Source organism: Pyxicephalus adspersus, chromosome Z, assembly GCF_032062135.1.
Source record: "Pyxicephalus adspersus chromosome Z, UCB_Pads_2.0, whole genome shotgun sequence".
Classification (NCBI taxonomy): domain Eukaryota; kingdom Metazoa; phylum Chordata; class Amphibia; order Anura; family Pyxicephalidae; genus Pyxicephalus; species Pyxicephalus adspersus.
This window is the reverse complement of record NC_092871.1, coordinates 21,784,194-21,810,113: the sequence shown is the minus strand read 5'-3', so window position 1 is coordinate 21,810,113 and position 25,920 is coordinate 21,784,194. Positions and strand designations below refer to the sequence as shown.

The following is a 25,920-nucleotide window of genomic DNA, read 5'->3' as shown; positions in this document are numbered from 1 at the left end:
AAAACTTGTGTGATTGTGTTTTGTTCCCTTAATCTTTCCTGGTATTTTAATTTCTCTCTCATCGTACAGGTCTTGCTGTCAGCCTTGGAATTGGTACTTTGACTGAGGTGGCAAAACAATCTATAAAAGGGGAGAAAAAGACAGGAGGTGAGTGTAAATACTGGATTTTTCTAGACTAGTCACTACACCTCTCTGCCCCTGCTCCTCCTATAATCTTAAACCTGTGTAATTTAAATATCCGTTAGGCTGGTAATGAATACAGGCTTTACCTAGGACCAATCACTGCATCATGGGAGGAAGTTCTGTGTGAAATAAGCCAAAAACATTTGCAATATGCTCTAAAAAGCAAGCTTAGTTTTAAAAATTGGATTATGCAGATTTTCTTGTATTTAATCATGTGAAAGATAGGATAGATAAGGTGTCGCTGCTTCTTAAACTGTATGAATCCTAGATTACATCTAATTATGTGCTTCCATTGCAGTTGTAGTAGATTAGCTTTCTCTGAAGTTAATTAAGACTGGTTTAGAGCTTTAAACCTCCACTTAACAAGTTGATTGGATTACAAACTTTTGGTTTGCCAGTAATATAGTATTATTGATGCCCTTTTGTTTTTCAGAGAATGGCTCAGTTCTGGAGGCGAATTCGTTTATGACTGAGGCAAATGCAGAAAAAATTGTAGACACCCTGTGTAAAGTACGGGGGGCTGCTTTGAAGCTTGGACAGATGCTAAGTATTCAAGGTAAGAAAACACATTTCAGGTTGTTTCATTACTTTGTCTCCTATCCACTAACTTTGGTTTAACTTAGAATTTATTATTGCTGTTATGTGAACCGGACTGTATTTGGTATAGATAGGATCAACTGACTAAACGTCTGTGCACAAGGATGGCACACAAATGTATGCACCTTTTTTGTAGGAAACTCCAGTTTCCTCGCACATTCCAAAAACATGCAGTTAGATTAATTGGCTTCCCCCAAAATATTAGACTGTATTAAAAACATATGACATTGGTAGGGACATCAGATTGTGAGCCCCTTTGAGGGACAAGACTAGACTAGACTACGGTCTTGGAATGCGTAATATGTCGGTGCTACATAAATATTAGTTAATAATAATAAAAACATGTTAGGTGTGTCCAAGACAGAGAGTACTGTTTTACCTTCTGTTGTCTTATTGGTCCTTTACACTTCTGTGCCTTGAGCTTCTATAGCTGTTGCCACTGTGATATTTGCTGTGCTCCTTACTGGGCAGAAAACTGTAGTGGATAATGTGCAGTGCTAGGTGAAAGGATTTCCATGTATCTGTTTTATCAATTCTGTCATTATTTATATGGGTTCAAATAAACAAATGCAATCTTTTTGTGTCTCTCTTTTTCACAGATAACAGCTTTATTAGCCCACAGCTGCAGAAGATATTTGAGAGAGTTAGACAGAGTGCAGATTATATGCCAAGTTGGCAGATGACTGTGAGTGTGACAATATTTTGGGATTTATTGGAGATCTTGGTTAACATTGTCCAGAGAGAGCTAAGTTGTTCCTTTGTTTTCACAGGAAGTCCTGAAGGAAGAGCTGGGTCCTGAATGGAGAGACAAGCTGGCATATTTTGAAGAGCGACCCTTTGCAGCAGCATCTATTGGCCAGGTGCACCTTGGCAGACTGAAGGATGGTCGTGAGGTGGCTATGAAGATTCAGGTGAGTGTACTGAAATTGATTTAAGATGGATGGGGTCTTGGTGAAGGTAGTAGCTCTGAGCCTCCCTTCCATTTACATTGATAAGGATTGTAATATGTACACATACAAATATACAAATATACATACATATACAAAAACTACTCATCTGCATTATCTGTCCTGACATAACCTGCCATGTCACACTCAAATGTCTACAAGTGTATTCTCCCTTGTGACAGGCAGATGCACATCTTTGACAAATTTGCCATCTCCCTGGTGGACGAGACGTCCAAGAGAATCTTGCATGTGTATCGGACGAGAATCTTGCATGTGTACAGCGCTTGTCGTTCATGGATTCGTCCTTGCGGATCCACGAACCATCGTAATGAAAGTATGAAATATTAAGAGGGAGGGGCGCAGCGGAGTGCCGCTTTGTCGTTCTCCCCCTCCCCTCTCCATAGAGCAGAACAGTGCTGTTTGTCTTTTGTCGTTGGTAAGGATTGTTAAAGATCTTTTCCAAGGACAATTATTGCACGTGTGTACGTAGTCCTAGTGTCAGGAGAAATTGGCTCTTAGTGCATAATCTACCTACTTCTGTTCAGAGATTTTAGGGGAAAAATAAAGCCAGATATGACATGGTGGGTTTGGTTTTATGTTTTAACTCTGGTTTGTTTCCCTTTGTCTCCCTCGTAAGTATCCTGGAATTGCTCAGAGCATCAGGAGTGATGTAAATAATCTGCTGTCAGTCCTCAAGATGAGCCTTGTTCTTCCTGATGGTAAGAATGATGTCCGTCATTTAGAAAACTATAATATTGTGTTTACACCAGCACTTTTTTATCATTTAAGTGGTAAACAGTTTTTAATCATGTTAACTTTTTTTGTTGTGTAACAGCAGCCAAGTAAAATTTGTTTGCTCTATGGCTAGGTTTGTTTCCTGAAAATAGTGTTCAGGTCCTACAGAAAGAGCTGTCCTGGGAGTGTGACTACCTGCGTGAAGCTGAGTGCGGCAAAAAATTCAGGTAAATCTACATTAATGCAAAGGGTGTTTGAAAAGGACGCAAGAACTGTAGTTAACCTAATCCACATTTAAACATGGATCACTTTGCACACTGCTATACAAATGTCTAGCACATAAGAATTTTATGTTTGAGATAGTCAGCTGCTACTATTATTTTAATAACCTTAGTTATGTGTATAGTTTGTAAATATACTTGTATGTAGCCATTTTTGCTCACCTTTTATATGGAGGCTGTGGTTCCCTCTCGGCTTGGTTTATTGGTCAGGTATGACTGTAATGAGAATGGTAGACTTGTTGTTACAAAGTTTCAGAAAAACAAAAAAACTTCTTCACTAATTCTAGTAATTGACTACAATATGTATGTCATTTTACTGATAGTTAAACTTTAAACAGGGTGCAGTGATCATGCAGTGCAAGAGCTTCTATCATTGCTCTACAATTTACCTTTTTAACAGGCCTGCACTTTTTTACAGATCACGCACACAGCACATGTATGCATTGTGGTGCTCATAGTGAAGGACTGTTGTGCTTTTGAAATGCTTAGTCTGGAAAGTTCTATTCCTATAGGTAGGAATGGGATGTTGGTCAGTTTTATAAATGAGATATAGTGCCGACTAGTGATAGTTCTGCTGTAGTACAGCCCTTTACATAATATTATATATTATGTAAGATATTTTTTTTGTATAATGCTAATGTTTTGATTTACATAGATATATTTTGATCCCTACAATGTTTTATTGTATCCCACCTTTTCCCCAGCTATTATGTATAGTAGGTCTTTATTGACAATTCAACAAAATTACAGACAGACAAAGAAAAATATAATTCTGAAACAACCAAGGAGGGGGGGGAGGGGGAGACCCAGGAAAAATGCAATGACATGAAATAATAGTATTAAATAGTACCATACAAGGATTCAAAAATCATTTTACATAGAAAGCGTCAGATCACATGGCTAGTCAGGATATACAAATTCTGCTGTCAATTATACCCATACGTTGTTGCTGACCCAATATGTATTAAGTTAACCCAGGAAAGCACAGTCACCATATTAAGTTGGAAAAGGAACACAATCCTATTAGAATCATACTTTGTCTTGTTCACTGGAGGTGTGTTTGAACATCGGGGGACAGACTAAACATTTCCCATATATCTCATTCTATGTTGTGACGCGACTCAGTCTTCTCCTGGAGTATTTGGCATTCAAAACTTGCTATACTATCCATTTCTGTAATCCATTCAACAATAGTTCCTTCAGAGGAAATGACGAGCAATAATCCTTTGTCCAGCCACTATAAAGTGTCGCAAAAGACCTCTTTTTATAGCTTAATAAGAGCCAGGAAGAATAGCGAACAAAGTAATGTATGAACGTGGGGATAAATCCTCATCCATAATCCTTTTGTAGACTGCAAATATCTTATTCCACAATGTAGCAATAGGCAGGCAAGAACTCCAGATGTGCAACATAGAGCCAGGGTTATGTCCACATCTCCAGCAGATGGGGGAATATGTGGGGTCAAATCTCTTTATGGCTATTGGACATTCGTACCATTTGCTAAGAAACTTATAACTTCTTTCCTGGTCTCTAGCTGATATAGATAATTTATGTACATATGCACACGATTTTTCTATCTCATCAGGGTCTAACATCCTAATTCACGTTCCCAGTATTTAAAAAAAATAAAAATAAAAAATGGACAGTGGTGGTCCGGAGTTCCGTTAAGAGAATATCATATATGGACGCTATGCAATAAGTCACTCTATCATTTTGCAAAATAAGAGATTCAAAAGTGGTAAGGGGTCTAGAAATGTTGGTCAATGGGCGCTGAGATTGGAAAAAATCTTGCAGTTGGAAATACGTCAACCAGGTAATTCGGTCTTGGTGTCCAGGCACCCTTAAGTCCTGCATGGAAGGGATATCTCCTCTAATGAGTATCTGGCTGATTCTGGAATGATCACTGATATTCTAAATTAGAAAGATGGGATAAACTCCGAAATTTAGAAAAACGGCAGTGGCCCAGGTGTAGAGGAAAGGACCTCTTGCTTCAGCAGATCGTCCCATACCAATAGAGTCTGAGATACAGTAGGTGGTATAAAAGGTGAATGGGGGTCTAAATTGTGGCCGGATCCAGGGGGCTAAATGTAAAAGACCTGAGAACATTGATTCATCAATATTCACCCAAGCTTTGTGTTTCTTATTGTGAGTCCAGTCTAGTATTCTATTAAGTACTGCAGCTTTGTAGTACAGTTTGAAATCAGGGACGGCTAGGACACCTGTAAGCTTCTTTCTAGTGAGGATTAATCGATTTATACAGGCTTTTTTCCCATGCCAAATATAGGAGTAGGTCATATAATCCAAACGGGAAAAGTAATATTTAGGAGGGGGAAATGCAAGCGTGGAGAAGAAGTACAAGACCTTAGGCAGAATGTCCATTTTAACCACATTCACCCTTCCCAGCCATAAAAGTTGTAAATTATTTTATGAGCGTAAAGCAGAGTCTATAGTCCTCAACAAGGGTTTGTAGCTTAATTCAGCAGTATTAGACAGATTAGATGGAATAGTGACCCCTAAAAATGTAATAGCTTGGGTTTGCCATCTAAAAGGAAAATTACTTTTTAAAACGACACCTTTGCAGGTGGTACTGATATATTTAAGGCTCCTGTTTTATCACAATTACCCTTAAATAATTGCTTAGCAAACCAAACCTTTCCATTTCCTACATAATCAATGGTGGTTAGGCCAGTGTATAGAGCTTGTGTACGAACCTAACACATTCGGACCCAGTCCTATTTGTTTCAAGGTTTCCTGAAGTGTACACAGTCGAAAGCTTTTTCAGCATCAACCCATAAAATACAAGTTGGGACTGTGGATTTTCCAACAGAATTTATCCAAGAGACTGCTTTTAGGGTATTGTCTCATATTTCCCGTCCCATCACAAAACATGCCTGTCAAGATGGATAAGATGAGGCAGTAAGGCTTCAATCAATTGGCCAATAGCTTGGAATAGAGCCGGATGTCCAGGTTAGTTAAAGAAATTGGCTGGTAGTTACTACACATAGTATGATCCTGACCTGGTTTGAGTATCACTGTTATGTGAGCCTGTAAGGATTGGATGGGAAACACAGAGGTGGCCGACACTGTATTAAATACAGAAAGTAGAAATGGTGAAATAGGTTCCTGGAACATCTTGTAAAACCTAGGGGTGAACCCATCAGGGCCCGGGGTCTTACCAGGTACTAGAGAAGAGATACATGCTTGTAATTCTAATTCGGTAAAAGGGTTGTCTAATTGGGATTTATTTTCTGCAGGTAAAGTTGGTATTGCTGTGTCAGAAATGTAGTCATGTACCTTGGACCAAAAGAGATCAGGATCCATATCCGCAAATTTCCCTTTCAGATTGTATGAGTCTGAGTAAAATTCTTGAAAAAAAGAGACAATTGTCTGCGGGTTGAAGGTTTTCTGTCCAGACTTCTGACGTATACAAGGCACTGTGATACTATTATTTCTAGGATCTAGAAACCTCCCAGGATTGTCACCCTGTTGATAGAATAATTTACAGGTTCTATCTCTCAGCTTAAGAGAAAATTCATCCAGAAGCAGTCTCACTTGTTGCTTTTTCTGGGACTAAGATAGCAAGAGCCCCGTGTTAGGTTTCTGTTTATTGCCTTTTCCAAAGAATCAATAGCCGCCAACAGATCTTTGATAGTTGCGGATTTGTGTTTTTTAAGCCTAGCTGCATGTTTGATCAAATGGCCTCGCAGTACACATTTAAGTGCCCCGCACTGAATAGGTAGGGGCGTATCATCTGTGGCATGGTCTGATAGAAAATGTTTGCAGATGTTCCTGCGCACAATCTGGGTCAAACAGCAGATTGTCATTTAATTTCCATGTGAAGGAAGATTTAGGTACATCCGTGACCCCCTGAGATACAAAAAAAATGGTGCATGGTCAGACCAGAGGAAATTCCCTATGGAAGCTTCATGTGGGGTTACCAGGATATGTTGATGGTACAAATTATGTGCCGGAGAGAAAAAAAGCATAATCTTTATCATTCAAATGGGTAACTCTCCACACATCTACTAGGAAAAATTGGACAAGAGCTTGCTTAAATCGTGTCAGCCTGTACCTCGAATACGGGCCACCTCCTGATGAGGAGTCAATGGAAGGTTCTAGCACAAAATTGAAGTCTCCCCCAATAATGACCTGACCATCTCTAAAACACATCAACTTGTGCAAAACATCGATTCCATATTGGATCAGGGCATGATTAGGAAGATAGATTTGCTAGGGTGTAGGTCTTTCCATAAAGCCCTATTTTCAAAAATTAAATATCTACCCATTGGATCAGATTGTTGATCTAGTACAGTGTATAGAACAGACTTATGGATGCCAATAGATACCCCTTTATATTTGGACATAGGTTTGGTGCTGTGAAACCAGTGCGGGAAATATCTGGTGCAGGTCTGAGGTATATGACCTGAGAGGTAGTGGGTTTCTTGTAAAAGAGGATCCCCACCTTTTTGTTTGTGCAAAGCATAAAGTACCTGGGACAGTTTATTGGAGACATTAAAGCCTTGCACATTATAAGTGCAGAATTTTGGACTGGTCATCCTATAAAATGGTACTTGTTAATTTAAGTGCTTCGACAGAATATAATACTAATCAAGGCAGGTGAGGGGAAAAGACTAAAAGGTAGGACAGAGAAAGGGGAAAAACCAAAGGACAGGAACAAATAAGAAAGAAAAGCCGAAAAAAGAAAGAAAAGTAAAAGGCAAGTAAGATAGTTACTCGCTAGGCCCCTGGCATAGGGAATCTGACTTAGAAAAAAAGGGGAAAAACCCTATACAGTTAAAAGCCCTACGTGGGGGCGTAGAGGGCTTTTAACCTGTAGCAACATGAGGTGCTGCCACACAGAGGCATTGTTGTATTAAACAGAGATAAACAACTCCTCTTTAAACAATTAAGCACAATATGAAACTCCCAAGAAAAACAACTAACATATATAGGCCTACATATAGACACAAATTGAAACCTGGAATATGATCCAGTGTCCAAATGATGTCGCAACCTCTATCAAATATTCATTCCAAAAGGTCTTCCTATTTGTAGAAAGGGAGTGAAGAATAAAATAAGCAGTTTAACACATACCGGGAACAATCTCAGCAGAAGGCCATCCGGGTCAACTGAAGCATAAGCGTATATGAAGGCGTACATGATCAGCGGTAAGTATAGGCCGCTTCCTTATGCCTACAGTCACGTGATGAGATTATAGTCATGAGCCAGTATCCACAGCATAGACCGATCACTCCTCGAGGTAGTTCTGTAAAACCGATAGATATAGTGGATAGAGAAAAACCTCTTAGATTGTAGACCTGAAGGGGGCAATTTGGTTCAAAACCATCATATTCCAATAAGAAAATGTGCATTAGAAAACATCTGAAGAAGAGGCAAAAATAAACTGAAAGTATCCAAAAACTTTCCAAAAACAGTTCAGAAACCAGCAACTGCCTGGTGCCATTGAGGGAGCTCAATAGTTGGTAATTCAAGTGCTTTAATGATTTTTGGGAGGTCATCAATATTCTTAAAGGTCAACATCTGCCTTTGGGAGGGGATATGTAGTTGGGGAAACCCTATCTATAGGGGATATCTTTTTATTTTAATTCCTCCAACAGTGGTTTAAGAGTTTTGCGCATTGCTAACGTGCACCTAGATAAGTCTGGCAAAAATTACAACTGTACGCCATCAAAATCTAGAACACGTTTCTTCCGTGGAATGATGTATTCTCGAACATGAAAGTAGTGTACTCTACATATGACGTCCCTTGGACGTAATACATCAGAAGGCTTCAAAAAGAATTTCAGTGGTTACAGGCCTGTTTAGTAAGAGATTAAAAATCCCTTCTACAGTGGCCATAAGATCTGGAGTAGTAGTGGCCTCGGGTAAACCGCAGATTCTGACAATATTTCTCCTTTTGCGATTTTCCAAATCATCCAAAGAATAAGCAGTGGAGTGAAGTTGGCGGGTATGAATTGCCACTTGGTTCTCCATCTTAGACATTCTGAGAGATAAGGACGTTTGTTCCACTTGTAAGGATGATACATGTGACACTACATATCTCACATCCTTTGTGTGTGAAATTCCCCCACCTACTAGATTGTAAGCTCTTTGGGGCAGGGTCCTCTCCTCCTGTATCACTGTCTGTATTAGTCTGTCATTTGCAATCCCTATTTAATGTACAGCGCTGCGTAATATGTTGGCGCTATATAAATCCTGTTTAATAATAATAATAATGTGATTGTGTAGATTGTGTAGATTCTAAGCTTTGCCTAATTTCAGCAAGCTCCTGTTTAAAAGATGCTTCTATTCTACATGTGTGAGTCTCTAAATCAGATCTGGTAGGCAGAGAGTGGAGAAATGCCCTGATTTCTTTTAAAGCTTAGGGAGATTCTTGCTCACTTGTAGATAAGGGTGAGGAAGGAGGATCTGAATCATCAATGGAGTGATGAGATAGTTGTGAGGTAGTAGAACAGCATGGTGCGTCCGCCATCTTGTCTTCCCTCCGGGATCTTCTGTGGCCGGCAGTGTCTTGGAAAAAAAACCTGCTATGTCACTGGTTCCCCGCTGTCCGCGTTGTGTAGCAAGAGGAATCCCCCTTATTGTGCCCAGTCTTCGGTGGTTTTGTTGGCATTATGAAGAGAAATAGCCCCAAGAAAAAGCACTCTGTGTGGGGCTCTGAGACTTGCGTTCCTACCCGGCCATGTGCAGGACACACACCCTTCCCCAACTATTATGATGGTTGTGATGTTAGCTTTTTTTTAGGCTATATTCAGACTGGCAGTGAGGTTTCGGTGCTGTTATTGCTTCCTCATGTCAGTGAACTGCTGCCACTCGACAAGCAGCTTCTAACCACACAGCCCCAGAGAAAATGAATGGGGGCAGCAGTAAATGGTACAAAATTGCCCACTGTCAAACCAGCAGATGCTGTTTTTTTTAGGACCCAACACTGCGGTGCAAAGGTCTGAGTAGTGAAGAAGTACCAGCTGCTGGGATTGGCATGGAGGTTACTTGATTCTTCTGCAGGTCTTCCCTTAGTCATAAGGGGTTTCTAATCACATGTTTAATGTGCATGTACATATACTACATTGGACATGTAGATTGTCATTCTGATTAAGCACATTTTTTACATTTTTGTCATATTGCTGTTTATGGCACATTTACTAGCCTGGACTTCTTTTTTCATGTTGTCAATCTTTCCAACTCCGTCTAATCTCAATCCATCTTTACATTACAGAGAGCTACTCCAAGATGACCCCTACTTCAGTGTCCCTCAAGTGATTGATGACCTTACTACTAAGAGGTTGCTGACTGTTGAACTGGTGTCTGGGGTACCACTGGACCAGTGTGCTGAAATGGACCAAGAAACTCGTAATGAGGTAAGAATTGCAATTCATCAGTCTCCCCCATGTAAGCAATTATATATTTGCCCATTTTTGTGATAATAGTCAATGTGGCTTTTCATGGAGGCCAAATCTGGTGCTTTTCTCTTTATGCAGGTTTTTAGCTTGTATTTATCTGTAAAAAAACATAGAATATGTGTAAGTTTAGCTGATAAATTGTCCATATTTTTGTTAATTTTTTTTTTCCTTTTTTTTTAGATTTCATACAACATTTTACGCCTTTGCCTGCAGGAAGTATTTCAGTTTCGCTTCATGCAGACTGATCCAAATTGGTCAAACTTTTTCTATGATGCTGAGGTCAACAAGGTGAGTTTGATATATATAGGTAAAGGTACATATAGGTAAAGCTGGAATGTGCTTACACCGCTGTTCCTAAATCCTACCTTACATGCTCAGCATGCTGCTATCCCCCACCTTCTTAGCAACACATATTTACTCACTTTGCCACCTCCACCACCCCTTTTGTCACCACTGACTGGCCACAATTGATAGCAGACTTTTTCTTAATTTGATCCAATAGGAGCTGCTGAGGGCTTGGGTGAATAGTTGCTGAAAGACAACTGATAGCCAGAGGAGCGAAAACAAAAGTGCTGGGTGATGTCTGTTTTTGCCATGCATGCACTTCCCTCATGCAGTTTTCTTCCTAGCTAAAACTAACAGTTCATTGCTACAAGGGTCATTAGTGGTCCATGAATGAAAAGTGTTTGGAACATGGAATATTTACAATGTTCCTACCTAAGTTTTGCAACTGAACAGCTTTTTTTGTCTTAAAATTAGCAGCAATCTATATTCTATATATTATAACAGACTTTCATGTTCTAGGTAACGCTATTGGACTTTGGAGCCAGTCGTGAATTTGGGGAAAATTTCACTGATGATTATATTGAGGTATGTAGTTTGTAGTATAGTATGCACCTTTTTACATTCTCTAGATCACTGTTTAAATTCAGAACCACAAGGATTTCACATTACTCTTTAACTCTTGACAGTTGCCACTTGGACAAGTAGAGTGAATCTCCCTGCCAGAAACTTAGAGCAATACAAACCCGGATCTTTGTACACTCTGTCACTATACATTTGTTTATATCATAGGTGTCTGTGTATATTCTACATAATTCATAGATTGTGCTCACTGTGTTATCAAATTGAGAGTCACTCTTTGCTAAAAGTAAAACTTTTTTTGGTTAATTCAGTGCTCAACCCAGAAATTTTTTTAAGATGGGTGGGAAGAAATTTTAGGCGGGTGGCAGTCCTTGTATTGTGACCCAACTCATCAGTAACCACCCAAAAACAGCCAGGTGGTTACTAAAAAGTGCCGGGTAGTGCACCCGGCTAAAAGGGGCTGGGGAGAACACTGTAATTTATTGTTAATTTGTTAATTAATATTACATTTCCTCCCAGAAAATTTGTGCCAAAAAGTTTTTTGTAACAATGAGTTTTTTTTTAGGCCTGGTCATAGGATAACCACTGTTTATCGCCCTTTTGTCCCATGTACAGTAAATACAGGTATCCTTTGCCCCTCACCAACACTCAAGAATGTAAATGGTACTCCTTATCAGGGATGCGACATTGGGTAGACACAACTACTGCCACGCCGCACATTCCTGGTTTCTTTCCTCCTATGCAAACATTCTAACACCAGCATTAGGTCTGCACATGTGTAGTAAGGTCACCACTTGAGCATTTATTTAGGAGTTGGGGAGGCAACAGGATGGCTTTAATTTAGATGGCTTTTAATGGCAAATCCCAGATGGGGCCCTGATTTACATTTTATTTGATGAGTATCAGTAAAATTACAGTTCTATTGTCAGAAACCCATCTATCATTTCAGTTGGAGAAATATAGAGTTAGGGTTGTAGGGTTCTCTGTTGAAGCAATAATAGGACATTCATAATTTGTTCTTTACTCAGTCTTCCTATACTAAACCTTGCTGCTTCTTCCCACGTTGTTCACTCTGGATGACACTAAGATGTGACAGTCTGTTTCTGAATTAGGATTTGGAGCCCTGTTCTGGGGAAATGTAAATGTTACTCTTTACTGACACTTTTAAAAACTTTTTAAAACTTTCGAAAATGAAGATTCCTAAGATAGAATGCACATGTTACTGTGGGCAGTCAGGTTTTCATTTTCCTTTTCTCTCTGGGCTGTAAATATGAAAGGAACAATCTGATTGGGAGCTGTACACAGTGCTTTCTTCAGATAACCTACGCATGATGTTCTTAGAGTTTTGATGACTGAACAGGATTCTCACCCATGCAGGTTGTCAAAGCAGCAGCAGAAGGGGATCGTGCAAAAGTTCTCCAGAAATCAAGAGATCTTAAATTTCTGACTGGGTATGAAACAAAGGTAAGTGATGGGCAAATGGTACCATTGTATGTTTATTATGTCTGATAAATGACATCTAGCCCCAAAAGCCTGACAGTGACACCATAAAGCTCTGGGATATGGGCACAAGATAGGCATTGCACACACCGATAATAAAATCAACTGTAGAATCTTCAAACGATACATGAAGTGTCTTTTTAAAGTGGAACTCCAGGCATTTTCCTAAAGCAAGCTGGGACGCTGAAGGGATGCTTTGTGATGGTACACACTGTTTTGGTTGGCCTAAAACATTGGAGAAGGAAGCCTCATTTAAGCCCCAAACTAATTTCCAAAGTCCACTATACAAACATGTGGCCACTTGTCTCTGGGCACCACCAACACTGTCACATTGTAGTAGGAGAGTGAGTTGTATTTGACAATACCCAAAAAATGCCATTTAATACAATTTGCTTCTCTTGACTAAATTATTGACAGGAAAAAGGCAAGTCAATGCTATAGGAAACATATTGTAAAATACAACTAAAGGCTCTTCTTTGACATGCTAAACAAATACTAAAACAACTACCAAAGGTTTTCTTAAAGTAAGCAAAAAAAATTGTTTCACCTTTATATTTTTACCCTCTCAGGCACTGCAGCTCACAGTTTTGGAGTGTAGCTGGTAGTGATGTCAATCGAGAAAGCATTGGGCAAGACTAGGTGTAACTAGGTGCTGCTTGACAAATTACAGGCGTGAGAATCAGTAGTTTTGAGAACATTGCCAAAGTATGCTGATAGTATTATCTATGCAACATTTTTTTACCATCCCACTGCAGTGGAAACAGGCATAGCCTACAAAAGAGTAACAATACTGCTCTGAATTCTGCAACAGTGCAGCATTGTTGCTACACCAATACCAACCAAGGGTGCATTCGGTAGACTTTACTGTGTTTGTGGAGCTTTGAAGGGAGACTCAGAGAAAAATGTAACTTCTGATACATTTATAATTTTGTTCTGCAGTACATATTTTTTAATGGTAGGCTATAGCTGTATTTTAAAGGGTACTTAACTTATCTACATCTTTTTGAGGTATATATGGTAAGATTGCAAACACTAAACTCCAATTGCAGCATTTTGATTAGTAGAGATGTCCTTGCCTTGTCCATTGATGGTATATAGTGTTCAGATATGCAGTCAGTGGTTGGCCAGGCATGATGCAATGAACTGTGCAAAATGTGTTGTAGAGAATAAGAATGTAGGGTTTAGCTGATTCTATGCTTTTTCAGAAAATGGTTGTGACTATCTTTCTGTGCTGTGAGGAACATGATGTCTGTACAGACACTGCCTGGGACATTGCTGCACTCTATTTCCATTGTTCAATGTCCTCCCTCTATAGACACATAAGGCAGCCTATTTCTTCTGAACCCATTGTAATTGGTATTTGGTGTACAGAAAAGCTCAGGACATCCTTTTATATTAATGATCTGTTAAATTGCAGATTATACTACAGCAACTACCTTTCCCAGCTGTAGCTGAGTACAGAGTTCCCCCTGGATTAATTGTACCAACTACACATAGCAAATGTTGCAATGTCGGCAAATTAGTCAGAGACAGCTAGTTATCTGTATTTAGAACTTTGATATTTGCATTTTGTTGTAAAGGTTATTAAAGGAGTCAGATGGGGAAAATAAAGCATGACCAATATATGATATCTTGTTTGAAACAAGGTAACGGCTCCTTTATGCTATGTTCAATGGTTGAAAGGGTAATTCAGGTAAATTTCAACAGGTTATTGTAGCAAAATGAGTGAAGGCTTAAATATTAGTAAGTCAGGTCTAACTCGTGTCCTACTGTAATTTTTTTTTTTTTATATATCATTTACTAAAACATATGTATATACAACATCTTTTAGGGTAAGGTTAGGTAAAAAAGGTATTTTATTCTTTGCTGTCTGTGGCCATCGGGGAAATTTTCCATTTATTTTCTGTAAGTAAAAACAGTTACAGCCTTCAATAGGGATTGTCGGAATGAAAAAGGGAAAGCACCAAAAAGGAAAAAGGTAAGTATAAAAGGGCTTTTGAGGGTTTCTAGCTTTCCCCAGAGTTTCGCTTCAATTTAAATGTTTTGTGAGCATACTTAGGACTGTGTACAGTTTAGGATTACAGGTAGTCCCTGGGTTAAGAACATCCGAAATAGGGACAGACGCCTCCTGGATACTTAAAGGGGGCTGTTTGCATGACTTGCAGAAGAAATCATTTACTAAACACAGCTGAGGTTGTGGGTGATCTTCGAGGGTGAGCTTTTTATGCAGCCTCTCTTTAAAGACCAAGACAAACTAAGCAGTAACTCTTTAAAGACCAAGATAAACTTCTGCAGTTGTTTCTTTTTGCATATCAAAGCACAGCTTGCTCCAGAAGTTAATAAATGTCTAGGCTCCATAAAAATTTTTTTTTTTTTTTTTTTTTTTGCTTTGTTAGTGAGGATTTTATACAGTAACTGACACCATGCTGCCTAATAATATTTTGAGACAACATCTGTCCAAATTGCATTTATTAAAAAAATGTACCTGTTCTGACTTACATACAAATTTAACTTAAGAACAAACCTACCGTCCCTATCTCGTATGTAACCTGGGGACTACCTGTATATATTTGTATGGAAACCGGCCTATTTGTTAATTTAATATCTAGGCTTTGAGTCAGCTGACTTTATGAAAAGTAAACATGTCTTATATGACTTACCTGGAACAAGTATGCAAATAACATATCCTTTTTTTCCCAACTTTCCTAATGTACTCAAAGTACAGAAAACTATGAGCTAGTCCAGCATTTTTCTCCATTCTCTTTAAGTACAGACCTTCCAAAGACTACTTAATTCAGTAATTTTGAAATCTTACTTGCCATTGTGAATGTCAAAAATAGTTTTTATATGCTTAGAGACAAAAGGTTTCACAGTCTCTGTGTCTGTGCATTGCTCGTGAGCTACACCTGTTTTTGGATTTAAACCTATGGTTGGCTTTTGTCAAAGCTAACTATAAAGTCAAATGGTCCCATTGATTGGATATATTGTTAGATAGGCCAACATGATACATTGTTTTAATGAATCTAAAGGAGATGGTACAGATTGTAGAATGTTAGTCCATTTGTGCCAGCTAAACTATGCTATCTATGTACCTTATTGTAAGTGTTTGTTGGTTTTGTTCCCCAGGTGTTTGAAGAAGCACATGTAGATGCTGTCATGATCCTAGGAGAGGCCTTTGCATCTGAGAAGCCCTTCAATTTTGGTATGCAGAACACAACCAAAAGGATCCATGACTTGATCCCTGTGATGCTGAAGCACCGACTTACTCCTCCACCCGAAGAAACATATTCCTTGCACCGAAAAATGGCTGGTTCATTTCTGATCTGTGCCAAGCTTAAGGCCATCATACCATGCAAGGAGCTCTTTGATGGAATCTACAGGGAATATTGGTCAAAACGCAGAAGTGAGGGGAAGCAGACAACCTCTGCATAAACCACTTCACCATCTTTTTACCTACTTGAAGTGAAACTTGAAAGTCAAGGAGGAAGCAGGATGGAAGTAGGAAATCCTGTCTTTGAAAAAATAAGTCATCTTTAGATGGCAGTTTGGCAAATGATTAAAGGATTTGTCAAGCGTGAAGACTGTTATGGTAATTTGTGGTGGAACACTGATGTATCATGGCATTGACTGTCATTTTTGCAAATATCAATAAGGGTCCACTTTGCTAGTAAATGTATATTTAAAAGCACCTGCACTATAAACAGTCTTCACTATGCATGAGCTCTGTTTAGACCACTCAAGTTCTCCACACCAATCTCATAGAGCCATTTCTTTGTGCTCCTGTCGAGGTTTATCTGCATACTTCTGGCCATAAAGTGTAACTTATACCCAGAAGAGAGCAAATAAATATATTATTTAGGAACCAGACAATTGAAAAAGGTGCCCGGAACCCTCTTGATTTTAAGTGAAACTCAAGTTTGTTGAAAATTTTCTTTTAGCCTATGTTTGTGTGTGTGTTTCTCCAATACGTCTCTACACTCCACCACATTCTTGCTCAACTGAATCCATAATATATACATTTTTTTTTTTTGTATTTGAATTTGCATGTCTGTACATGCAAAGGTTTCGGGCTTGTGTGTAAATAGAAGATTTCCAGTAAAATGAAACTTCTTTTCCAGAGGATGCTTAACATTTCATTTTAACTTTTTATCAGCATTTATTATTATACTAAATAACCACACCGCTCTCTAAAAATATATTATAATAGACCAATATATATATTAGTCTGATCCTGTTCTAACATTGTTCAGAAGTCAAGCAGTTTGCTCGGTGTAAACAGAACAAATCCCGACTCTCAATAGCCAGTGTTTTGTGTGGCCAGGACCTGACCTGACTGGACCTTGAGGTAGTAATCAATACTCAATGGAAGCATTTTAGAAGTGGACAGGATACATGCATCTGGTGTTATAATCTCCGATAACGCTCAAACTTTTTGTCCCATGTTCACCTTGGGACACACAATGCATAATTGAAGACATGTGGCATCAGTTTAAAAAAAGTAGCTAGTTTGAAAAACCACTTTTTAAAAATTATTTCTTCATTATTTTTTTTTATTTATTTCCACCAACCAATGTGTTCATGGTAATTTGGAATATTTTTGTAGAAAAGAAAATAATTCATCTTAATTTGCTTTATTTATTTTTTAGAGAGGAAACATATGTTTCTTGTGAAAATTGGAAGATCCTAAGAAAAGCCAAAGGCTTTGGTTACCTGGCTCTTGTTTGACTCCTACACTGGCTTTTATGTGGCAGTTAAGGTTTTATTTTGTAATACAGTTGTTGTAAAGTATTGAACATTATACAAAATCTTTTAGATGTTTCTGACTTCTTGACTGTTTAATTGACAGCTTTCAGAAAGGAAGACAGACATGGAGAAGTTGTGCTGTACCATTTTTGGCACTGTGGGTTTGGCAGATTTTTAGGGCACTGTAGTGAGTGCAAGCCCCATATTCCAGAACAGTTTAGAAGTGAACACTTGACATTACAGCATAAAGAGGGCGCTATTATCATATAGCCTTCTCGGAGATTGCATTGGTGAAATTTTGCTACTGCCAGGTCACCGCAGTAGTGTTATCTTGCAGTGGTTTGCATATTCTATATCATTTGAAACTCATGAATGAAGTTTCCATCCAGATGGATGCACCTGCCATCTCAGATAGGGGCAGATAGGGACACCAACCAAACTAGGTGTAGGTAAACCCTAGCATTGCATATATCTTTTGTTAAATATAGAATTAAAATCTTCCTGTGTAAATATTGTTTGATACTGCAAAAAGAACTTATTGAATAAATCAGAAATTTAGATCTATCCAATATTAAGTATTCACTTGCTCTTTTCAGTTATTATCTTGGGGCTACAGAATGATTAGTCTTACAGTTGTGAAGATGAGGGGGAAAAGGGTCAGTCTTGTTAGTTTTGCAAGACACCACTTAGCCCCACAACCATGTACTGGAAAAGAAACCTGTTCTAGAATAAAGTACACACCACATATCCATAAAAAATAAAATAAAAGTACTGTAGATAATAAGTTTACATTTTAGTCTAATATTTTTCCCCTTTGAATTCAAATTTTTAATTCATTATAATCTAACTAAATATCATTTAAATTAGGTTTCTAATACAAAGTCTGCAAAGTGTTTTCAAATAAAATGGAGGTTTTTTTATTTGCTTTTTTTAATACAACCTCCATAAAATGTAAAAAGTTAACCTTTATTTTTTGGTTAAAAAATTGATAGAAAATAATACCTATTAAAAAAGCTAATTGGGGTTAATAATGGGTTAAATAGGAATCTATATCATTTTTATATGGGTGTGGTTGCTATAACTGATATCATTTGCAAACCTGAACCTTTAATCTTCACATGGATAAAACCTACAAATACAGTTTAACAATAATGCTGTTACATTTTTTATTTATCAGTGGAAATCTGAGCATTGGGCTTATGTGCTCAAGGCATTGTTTAGAATGGCAGTGTGTTTACCGCTTCCTCATGCCAGTGAACCACTGCCTTGGGGGGACACGCTACAAGTAGTGTCTCCAGTGACAGCTCTATAAAGAATAAATCGGGGTGGCAGTGAGTGCTGAGCAGCACTGTGGTACAAGTGACCAAACGGCTGGCAAGGGTTGCATAGGATCGCTTGATACCGCTACAGGTCTGAATCTGCTCTAACACTGTTCAGAAGAGAAGAGTTCCTGGGTGTAAAAAGAATAAATCCTGACTCTCCATAGTCAGTACTTGGAATATTAGGAGTTCTAGTTGGGTAACGGAGTGCAGTAGAGACCTGACCCCACCTTGAGTTAGTGATAAGGCTTCTATGTGTGCCAGGACACAGGCAGATGAGCCCCTGCATCTAGCATAGGGTTTGCCCCAGTTTGTATGTTGTCAGCCCACAACAGGACTTCAGGGATAAATGCAATTTCAGGAGATTATTTTTTTTGTTCTTGCATGGTTTTTAAATTGATAATAACATGGGTGTATATGTATATATTACAGAGATATACTACGTAACTTTTTATAATTATTTCGCCCTGATATAAATTGGAATTTCCCCAGAGTTCCACAATCGCAGACCAAGCAGCTGGCATCAGACTGTGCAGTCAGAATTTTCAAATGTTCTCAGCACAGTGAAACCTTAACAGTGGGCAACACCCCTTTTATATGATCCAGAATTCATTTCTGGACAGTTCATTTTTTACGTTTTTTTTCTTAAATTTATATAGGTGATCTAATCTAATAAATCCAAACCACAATACTGATAAGGTATTTAAACGCATGTATTTACATTTTCACATATTGATGGAATATATATTATATATTTAGATTTGTGCAGATGACACCCATATGGATATAGGCAGGTTGTCATTGTGTGCAGATTAGGAGTTGTAAATTGACTGACTGTACATATGTGTATGTGTACATATATGTTATTATGTATGTGGTAATTTATATATACAGGTTGTGTCTCCTATTTTGTACTGTTGTACAGTGGTTGCAGCAGTTATTGCTGTTTACTTCTTGTTTATGATGCTAATATTCAATCAGTACAGCCAGTTTAATTCTTGCCTGAGAATTTTGGATAACCAGTGGGAATCATAGCGGTTAGTTCTGTTTGGATCTCTGTCTCCATTTTTTTCCCTGTAAACTTACACTGATTTAATATCTGTAGGCCTTCACTGATGACCTCCCTCTGAGTATGCCAATTTCCTGGCTATGATCAAATTTTTGAGTCTCTGAGCTGACGCTGTCATGCCACAGTGGCAACATATTTCACTTCACCCAGGTTTTCATTTGATTTTTTTCATATGGATTTCAGCAGATGTCCTCTGTTGTATGTTAGGCTTTATTCTCTCTGCAATTGTGCATTTTTCAAAATCATGCAAGGTACCATGCTGCATTCCGCAGCCCAACACATCTCATATAAATGTGCATAATGTGCTTTTGAAAGAGCAGGACCTAGCAATAGATATATATGTTAATGCAATGCAAAACAAAGCATTACAGCACAGTGGCTCAGTGGTGTTAGCACTCTGGCCTTTGCAGCGCTAGCTCCCAGGTTCGTATCTCGGCCAGGACACCGCTTGGAGTTTGCAGGTTCTTTCCATGTTTGCATGGGTTTCCTCCAGGTACTCTGGTATCCTCCCACAATCCAAAAACAAAACATGCAGTTAGGTTAATTGGCTTACCCCCAAAGAAAATTGACCTTGGACTGTATTATATATTGTATGACATATGACTATGGTAGGGACATTAGATTGTGAGACCCTTTTCAGGTACAGCTAGTGACATGACTATAGACTTTGTACACTGGTGCGTAATATGTCAGCGCTATATAAATACTGGCTAATAATAATAATGACTCTGTTTCAGTTCTGATCCCCAGTCTTCCTCCATTAATGGACCTTAAAGTGAGAACAGGACTTCAAGCATGTATATTTGTTTAAGGGGCATTTGTATTTATCTGGTTTGGGTTTGTATTTATTTGGTTTTTGCTTTTCCTGAACTTCAGGCTGTTTACTGTTCGTAATTGAACTGTCTAAAAAATGAATGCTGTTTGCATTTGACCTTGTTCTCAGCTTGTTACCCTCTGCCATTTTCTTTGGCCCTCCAAGGATTTGCACTGCTCTAAATCTCTGTTGGCTGTTAGCTGTTGCCCTTTGCAGGACAGAGTGACTACTAAAATCTTTGACAAACACTAAAATGTGGCCGAGTGAGATGTCCTTGCTGTCACCCTTAAAAGATAAAAGGCCAGTTTTGTATACAATAAATTTAACTCCTCAAGTGAACTGACACTTTAATTTGCAAACTAGCAGGAAACGTTTAGACAGAGTCTAGTTAATGAAAAGATTTGTCTGAAACTGTCAGGCCTGTCCCAAAATTTGCAGCTTGACTTTCACTGACTTGTCATTTGACTGGTTTAATTAATCACATAATCCACCATTCTGTGTCCTTTGAAGCTGCCTGGTTTTTCAGGAAGATAGGATTCCCCATGAAATTTCCCTGTTGACAGGAGGACCCCAGAAACAATATAAAATAGGTCAGCCAGGTTTCAGGCATTGATATGCCTCCAGAAAGCTGAATCGCAGCTTTATATTTCGGAGCCAGAATATACAATGGAGATTAAAGAAATAAATAGATGGCAGTGTGCACCTCCTGGTAGGAAATTCATGCCAGCCAAGCATAAAGCAGACGTTTCCTCACCCACGTCCCTTCCCGCTGCTGTTGCTGTATAGTTTCCCTTTATTTTGGGCTAATGAGAAGAAGAAAAAGTTTCACTTTTATTTTAATATATTTGCAACAATGGCCACTGTAAAGCAGGACCAAGAATTCTATAAGATAAAGAATCTCCTTGTTGTGTGCCTCACTTATTTCCTGCAATGCATTGTCCTATTACATCAACCTATTACACAAGGTATGTCATCAATGTATCATGTCCAATCCCTGCTTTACCACAAATTAGCAAACCAAACTTTTATTATGAGCCTAGTGAAGAATTCATTAAAAGCTAACTAAAGTCAGACATTGTAGTGAAAACCTTATTTTTAATAGTTTTAGGTCCCTTTTCCTGCTATATAAATTACACAAGGCATTTCATTATAACTTTGTATATCCTATAAGCCAGAGGTCCCCAACCCCCACTCCGTGGCCCACTAGTGGGTCACGGCTGCCTGATAGGTGGGCCGCTTCTCTGGGCGGTGCACCTACCAGAGGGGTCAGAAAAAAAACGCTTGGGGGCGCAACGGTGAGAGCTGCGGAGCCTGTCTTCCAGGGACCTTACAGGCTCAGATCTGCCATGGGAGAGAGTGGGTGGGTTCTGGTATCATGAAGTCATTCTGGGAGGAAGTTTTTTCCCCTTTGAGTGACACACGGCTCCCTGCGCATGAGGAGTCCGGAGTCCATGCATTTGGTGATCCAGGATGTACAAAAGCTTGGGGACCACTGCTATAAACCATGAAATTGGACCTCCCTGTGCAGACCTTGTTAGGCATACCCCATCTGTTCCCTTACCTTAGAAAAGGGATCACTTGCCAAAAGGGCTGCCTTTAACTCCTCCTAACACAAATAGGTGCTTCTGATTGGTGATTGGGGGTCATGCACAGGGTGCTACCTGGGTAGCTCCAGTATTCCTGTTGTCCTATGTTTTTCATAGTTTGCACAGCTATCCATGCCTATCAAGTCACAGAAATCATATCCTGTCTTACTTGGCTATGGCAGTGATACACATTTGTCGAGAAGGTAGGTAGATGAAAACTTGAGATTTGGGGAAAAAAAATGGGTCACACCAAGAACAGCAATTAAGAGGACACAGCCAGTCTAATCAAAGATCGAATGTCTGAGCTACCTAGACACTGAGGTTCATATGCAGATATTAAAAAATAATGTTCAGTGAATAACATTTATCCGCTGATATTCCAGTATTGGGGACATCTGCAGCGCACCTTCCTAAGAAACACAGCGGACCTATAGAGCATTTTTTCCCTTTAAGTGCTGTCTGAGGTTGGTTAGTGGTTATGTACATCTAATCACTTATTCTGTAGCTTGTAGCCTGAGCTAGAACAGCATTAGTCTACAAGCACACATTTGTGTATTTGCACATTCCCATTAAAGCTTGCTTTATTAGCACTGCATGGGTTTTTTTTGTTTTGTTTTTTTTCTTAAGAGAAAGATTGTCTTTTAAGCCATTGACCAGAGCTCCAATTTATTGTGTTTCATTTTATTTCTAGCAGTATGCTCCTATTAAAAAATGTTGTGGGTAATACAGCTTCATTAGATAGTTGAACTAGTTGGTGAAGTTCAGTCTTATCTGGTATTTTGTTTTGTGGTTTTTTAATATAATCAATGCTATTATGAAAAATAATAGAACAACACATTTGTCTCAAAGCTGAACTCCTAGTACACAAATTTAGAAATATATGGGTGTGTGTGTCTGTAAATATAAATATATATCATCTTGATGGTCACAAAGGATCCAAAATTACTTATAATCTGCCTTTGCTAAGTTATTAAATAAACTTGGTAGTGACATCCCTTTTCTATGCATGTGCAGAAAGCAGAGCTGTGGAAGGAACCCAACAAGTTCACTACAGTTTGCTTGCAAAAAAAGAACATGAGGGGGTGGGTACAAGACCAGTCACTTTGCACAAGGGGAGAAAGCATCCATGGCGGGTCTTTATTTCTGGATGCTTCTGCACAACTATATACAAATAATATATACCTTTTGTAGGTGCTTATTTTGATCCTTTTTATTATTATTTTTTTTGAGATCTGAGCAGTTTTTCTCCGTTTCTCTTTGGAAGGTTTTGAGACCATAATATGGCAGTTTTACTCCATTCTGCCATTGGACTGTATTGAAACCATAGCATAGCAGTTTTTATCTTCCTTTTGTAATTTGATGGTAATAGACTTTTTTTTGCTGTTTTTTTGTTACCATGTTATGGTTTTGAGACTTTACCATGAAAGGTTTATTCAGATATGTGTTCTGAAAGCATGTCAGGACAAGGTCATTTAGCATCTAAGCCAAACGCTTTAACCAACCCCCACCCCCCATAGCTGTGAAATACTTCAGCAGCAAGTGTTGCTGGCACTGCACCCATTTGCAAAAAAACATTATAACATTTTATGGCTGTATTTATGTTTCAGCAGGTTGATGAAACTGAAATTTCAGATATTGAAAGTAATTCATTACTCTTGACCCTTGTTCTCACAGCCAGTTGTACATTTGATTGGATATTGAAAGATACTTTTCAGCGTCCTGTGCATGAGTTATTATTTGCTAATGCAGTGTGCCTGGGGGTGGATTGTGTAGGTGATAATTTTGTTTAATTTGCTCAGATATCAATCTCCATCTGTATTTGGGTCTAATGACTTTTATAATAATTTAGTATCCAAAGTTATATTATTAACAAGCACTCAAACTTTAATACTCCCAGCCTCCCTAGACCACTCCAGGTGCTTGTAGTGTGAAGTCATTCATTCATAAAAATCCCTAAAGCTTTTTACACAAACCCTAAAATGGCATTTCCAACAGTTTATTTTTTGTTTAAGAATGGTGGCACAATTTGGCTACAATAGAAAATACTTGAAAAGGGTCAAAGAATTTAGTTCTTTTGTTGTAAAGGTTTGATTATATTTGTTTTCCACAATGCCTTTAGCTACAGGGATGAATGGGGGCTTGTTTTAAAGTACTTAAACTGCTTGTTCAATGTCTGCGAGCACAACATATTGGTACAGGTTCACTTAACAATTGATATTACTCTAGACTTGACTTGGTTTTATGATGAATGGAAATGTAACTTCAGACTTAACAATGCAGATTGTTCCAGTGGAAGTTATATTGTATTCCAGGGCTCTAAACCTTTTTGTAATTCTGTCCAAGGACCTGCCTAATTCCTGTTGTTCTGGAAAATTGGTACATATAAATGTATCCATTATGAGATAAGCATATTCTCTATTTCACACTAGGTGCCCTATTTTCTGCCAGTGCCTAAAAAAAAGAAAAATCTCATTTGTTAAAATTAAGATTGTGTGTCCCCACCAAAGAAATCATTCACCTTGTGCTTTATGACATGCTTTATGTAAAATGTGAATGTACTTTTAATAAACAAATATTACAGATATGATTCCTTTTTTATTTACTGTATAAATATATTTGTACAAACTGATTACCTTTATTTATCAAGCAGCTGAAAAGACCAATTATAGCATCGGCTTATGAAGGGTGTAGATTTTACACAAAATTCAACTGATGGGGAAGGAAATGTTCGATTACCTTCTGGAAAGCTTACATGGTAAAGTCATCTCACAAGGTACGTTTAGGGCTGAACTCACCTTGAAAGGTGTTAGTACATTTTGTACTTAGTACATTTTGTAATTACCTTGTAATATCATTATTTATAATATAGATAATATATAATTTTAGGGCCTGAAAAAGATCCATCCTCTGGAGTCAGATGGAGCAGTTGAAAGTCTCTGCTTGTCTTTTTGACCAGTTACTAGTCAGAGGTAAGAGTGAGTCAGTGCATGGAAGAGGGGGAGATTTGTCTACTGGTCTTCCAGCCCAGCATAGTCACCCTGCTTATCTCTTGTGCCACCCAGGGTGCTCATACTATGCAGGAATTCTGCATGTTATCGTTTTTAGACAGGCCTCTTTCTCCCCCATTTACTGAAATCAGAACAGACTTTTCACCTGTGTTAACAGTAAACTCTTGGCAAATCTAAAATTTGCTCCATACATTACTCCCCCTATGTTGAACTCCTCTCCCAAACAGTTTTTTTTGTTTCAATCCGTTTTTATTAAAGATCAAAAACATAATAAAACAGATACAGAAAATATCACATACATAAACATGAGGTCTTGTAGCCCTAAATACAATAACACATTGTACAAAAAGTGACATTTCACATGAACAGAAATATACTTAAAATAAAATGGGGTCGTACAAATATATTACACAATAATTTTTGTTGAAGAGTACACAGCACGGAAACACCCCATATCCATCAATTTTAATTGGCTGAATAAAAGACCATAACAGTTAGAAGAAAACCAAAAACTTGTATAACCATCGAGAGTTTTATACCACTCTCTAATCCCTCTCTGATTACAACCGAGATTGCTACCATAGTTTCCTAATCAAAAACAAAGGCACAGGTTAGCCCGGGGGGAACAAGGAATAGGGCAAGGGGGGGGGGGGGAAATGTCCGACTGGCCTATTGCACGTGTAAACCCAAAACACACTATAGGTCTACATGTGGCAAACTATCCTCCTCACTTACACTCTCCAAAGACTACTGCCAAATAGATTTAAATTGGGGCTTTTCTTTGAACCAGTCCCAAGCCGACCACGTCAACTTGTATTGTTCAGTCTTATCCTCATCCTCTGCTATTAATCCC

General features: G+C 38.4%; 1 protein-coding gene across 1 annotated transcript in view; it reads left to right on the top strand.

Annotated features, from left to right (window-relative positions):
- Window positions 1-24,644, top strand: part of COQ8B (coenzyme Q8B) — a 29,728-nt gene extending 5,084 nt beyond the window's left edge. The window contains exons 5-15 of the mRNA XM_072431363.1: window positions 70-147; window positions 617-739; window positions 1,380-1,465; window positions 1,551-1,691; window positions 2,365-2,446; window positions 2,596-2,689; window positions 9,981-10,122; window positions 10,345-10,452; window positions 10,969-11,034; window positions 12,406-12,492; window positions 15,655-24,644. Coding sequence (XP_072287464.1) covers window positions 70-147; window positions 617-739; window positions 1,380-1,465; window positions 1,551-1,691; window positions 2,365-2,446; window positions 2,596-2,689; window positions 9,981-10,122; window positions 10,345-10,452; window positions 10,969-11,034; window positions 12,406-12,492; window positions 15,655-15,960 — 1,313 coding nt within the window. The 3' untranslated portion in view covers window positions 15,961-24,644. The remainder of the gene's footprint in view (window positions 1-69; window positions 148-616; window positions 740-1,379; window positions 1,466-1,550; window positions 1,692-2,364; window positions 2,447-2,595; window positions 2,690-9,980; window positions 10,123-10,344; window positions 10,453-10,968; window positions 11,035-12,405; window positions 12,493-15,654) is intronic.
- Window positions 24,645-25,920: the final 1,276 nt, after the last annotated feature.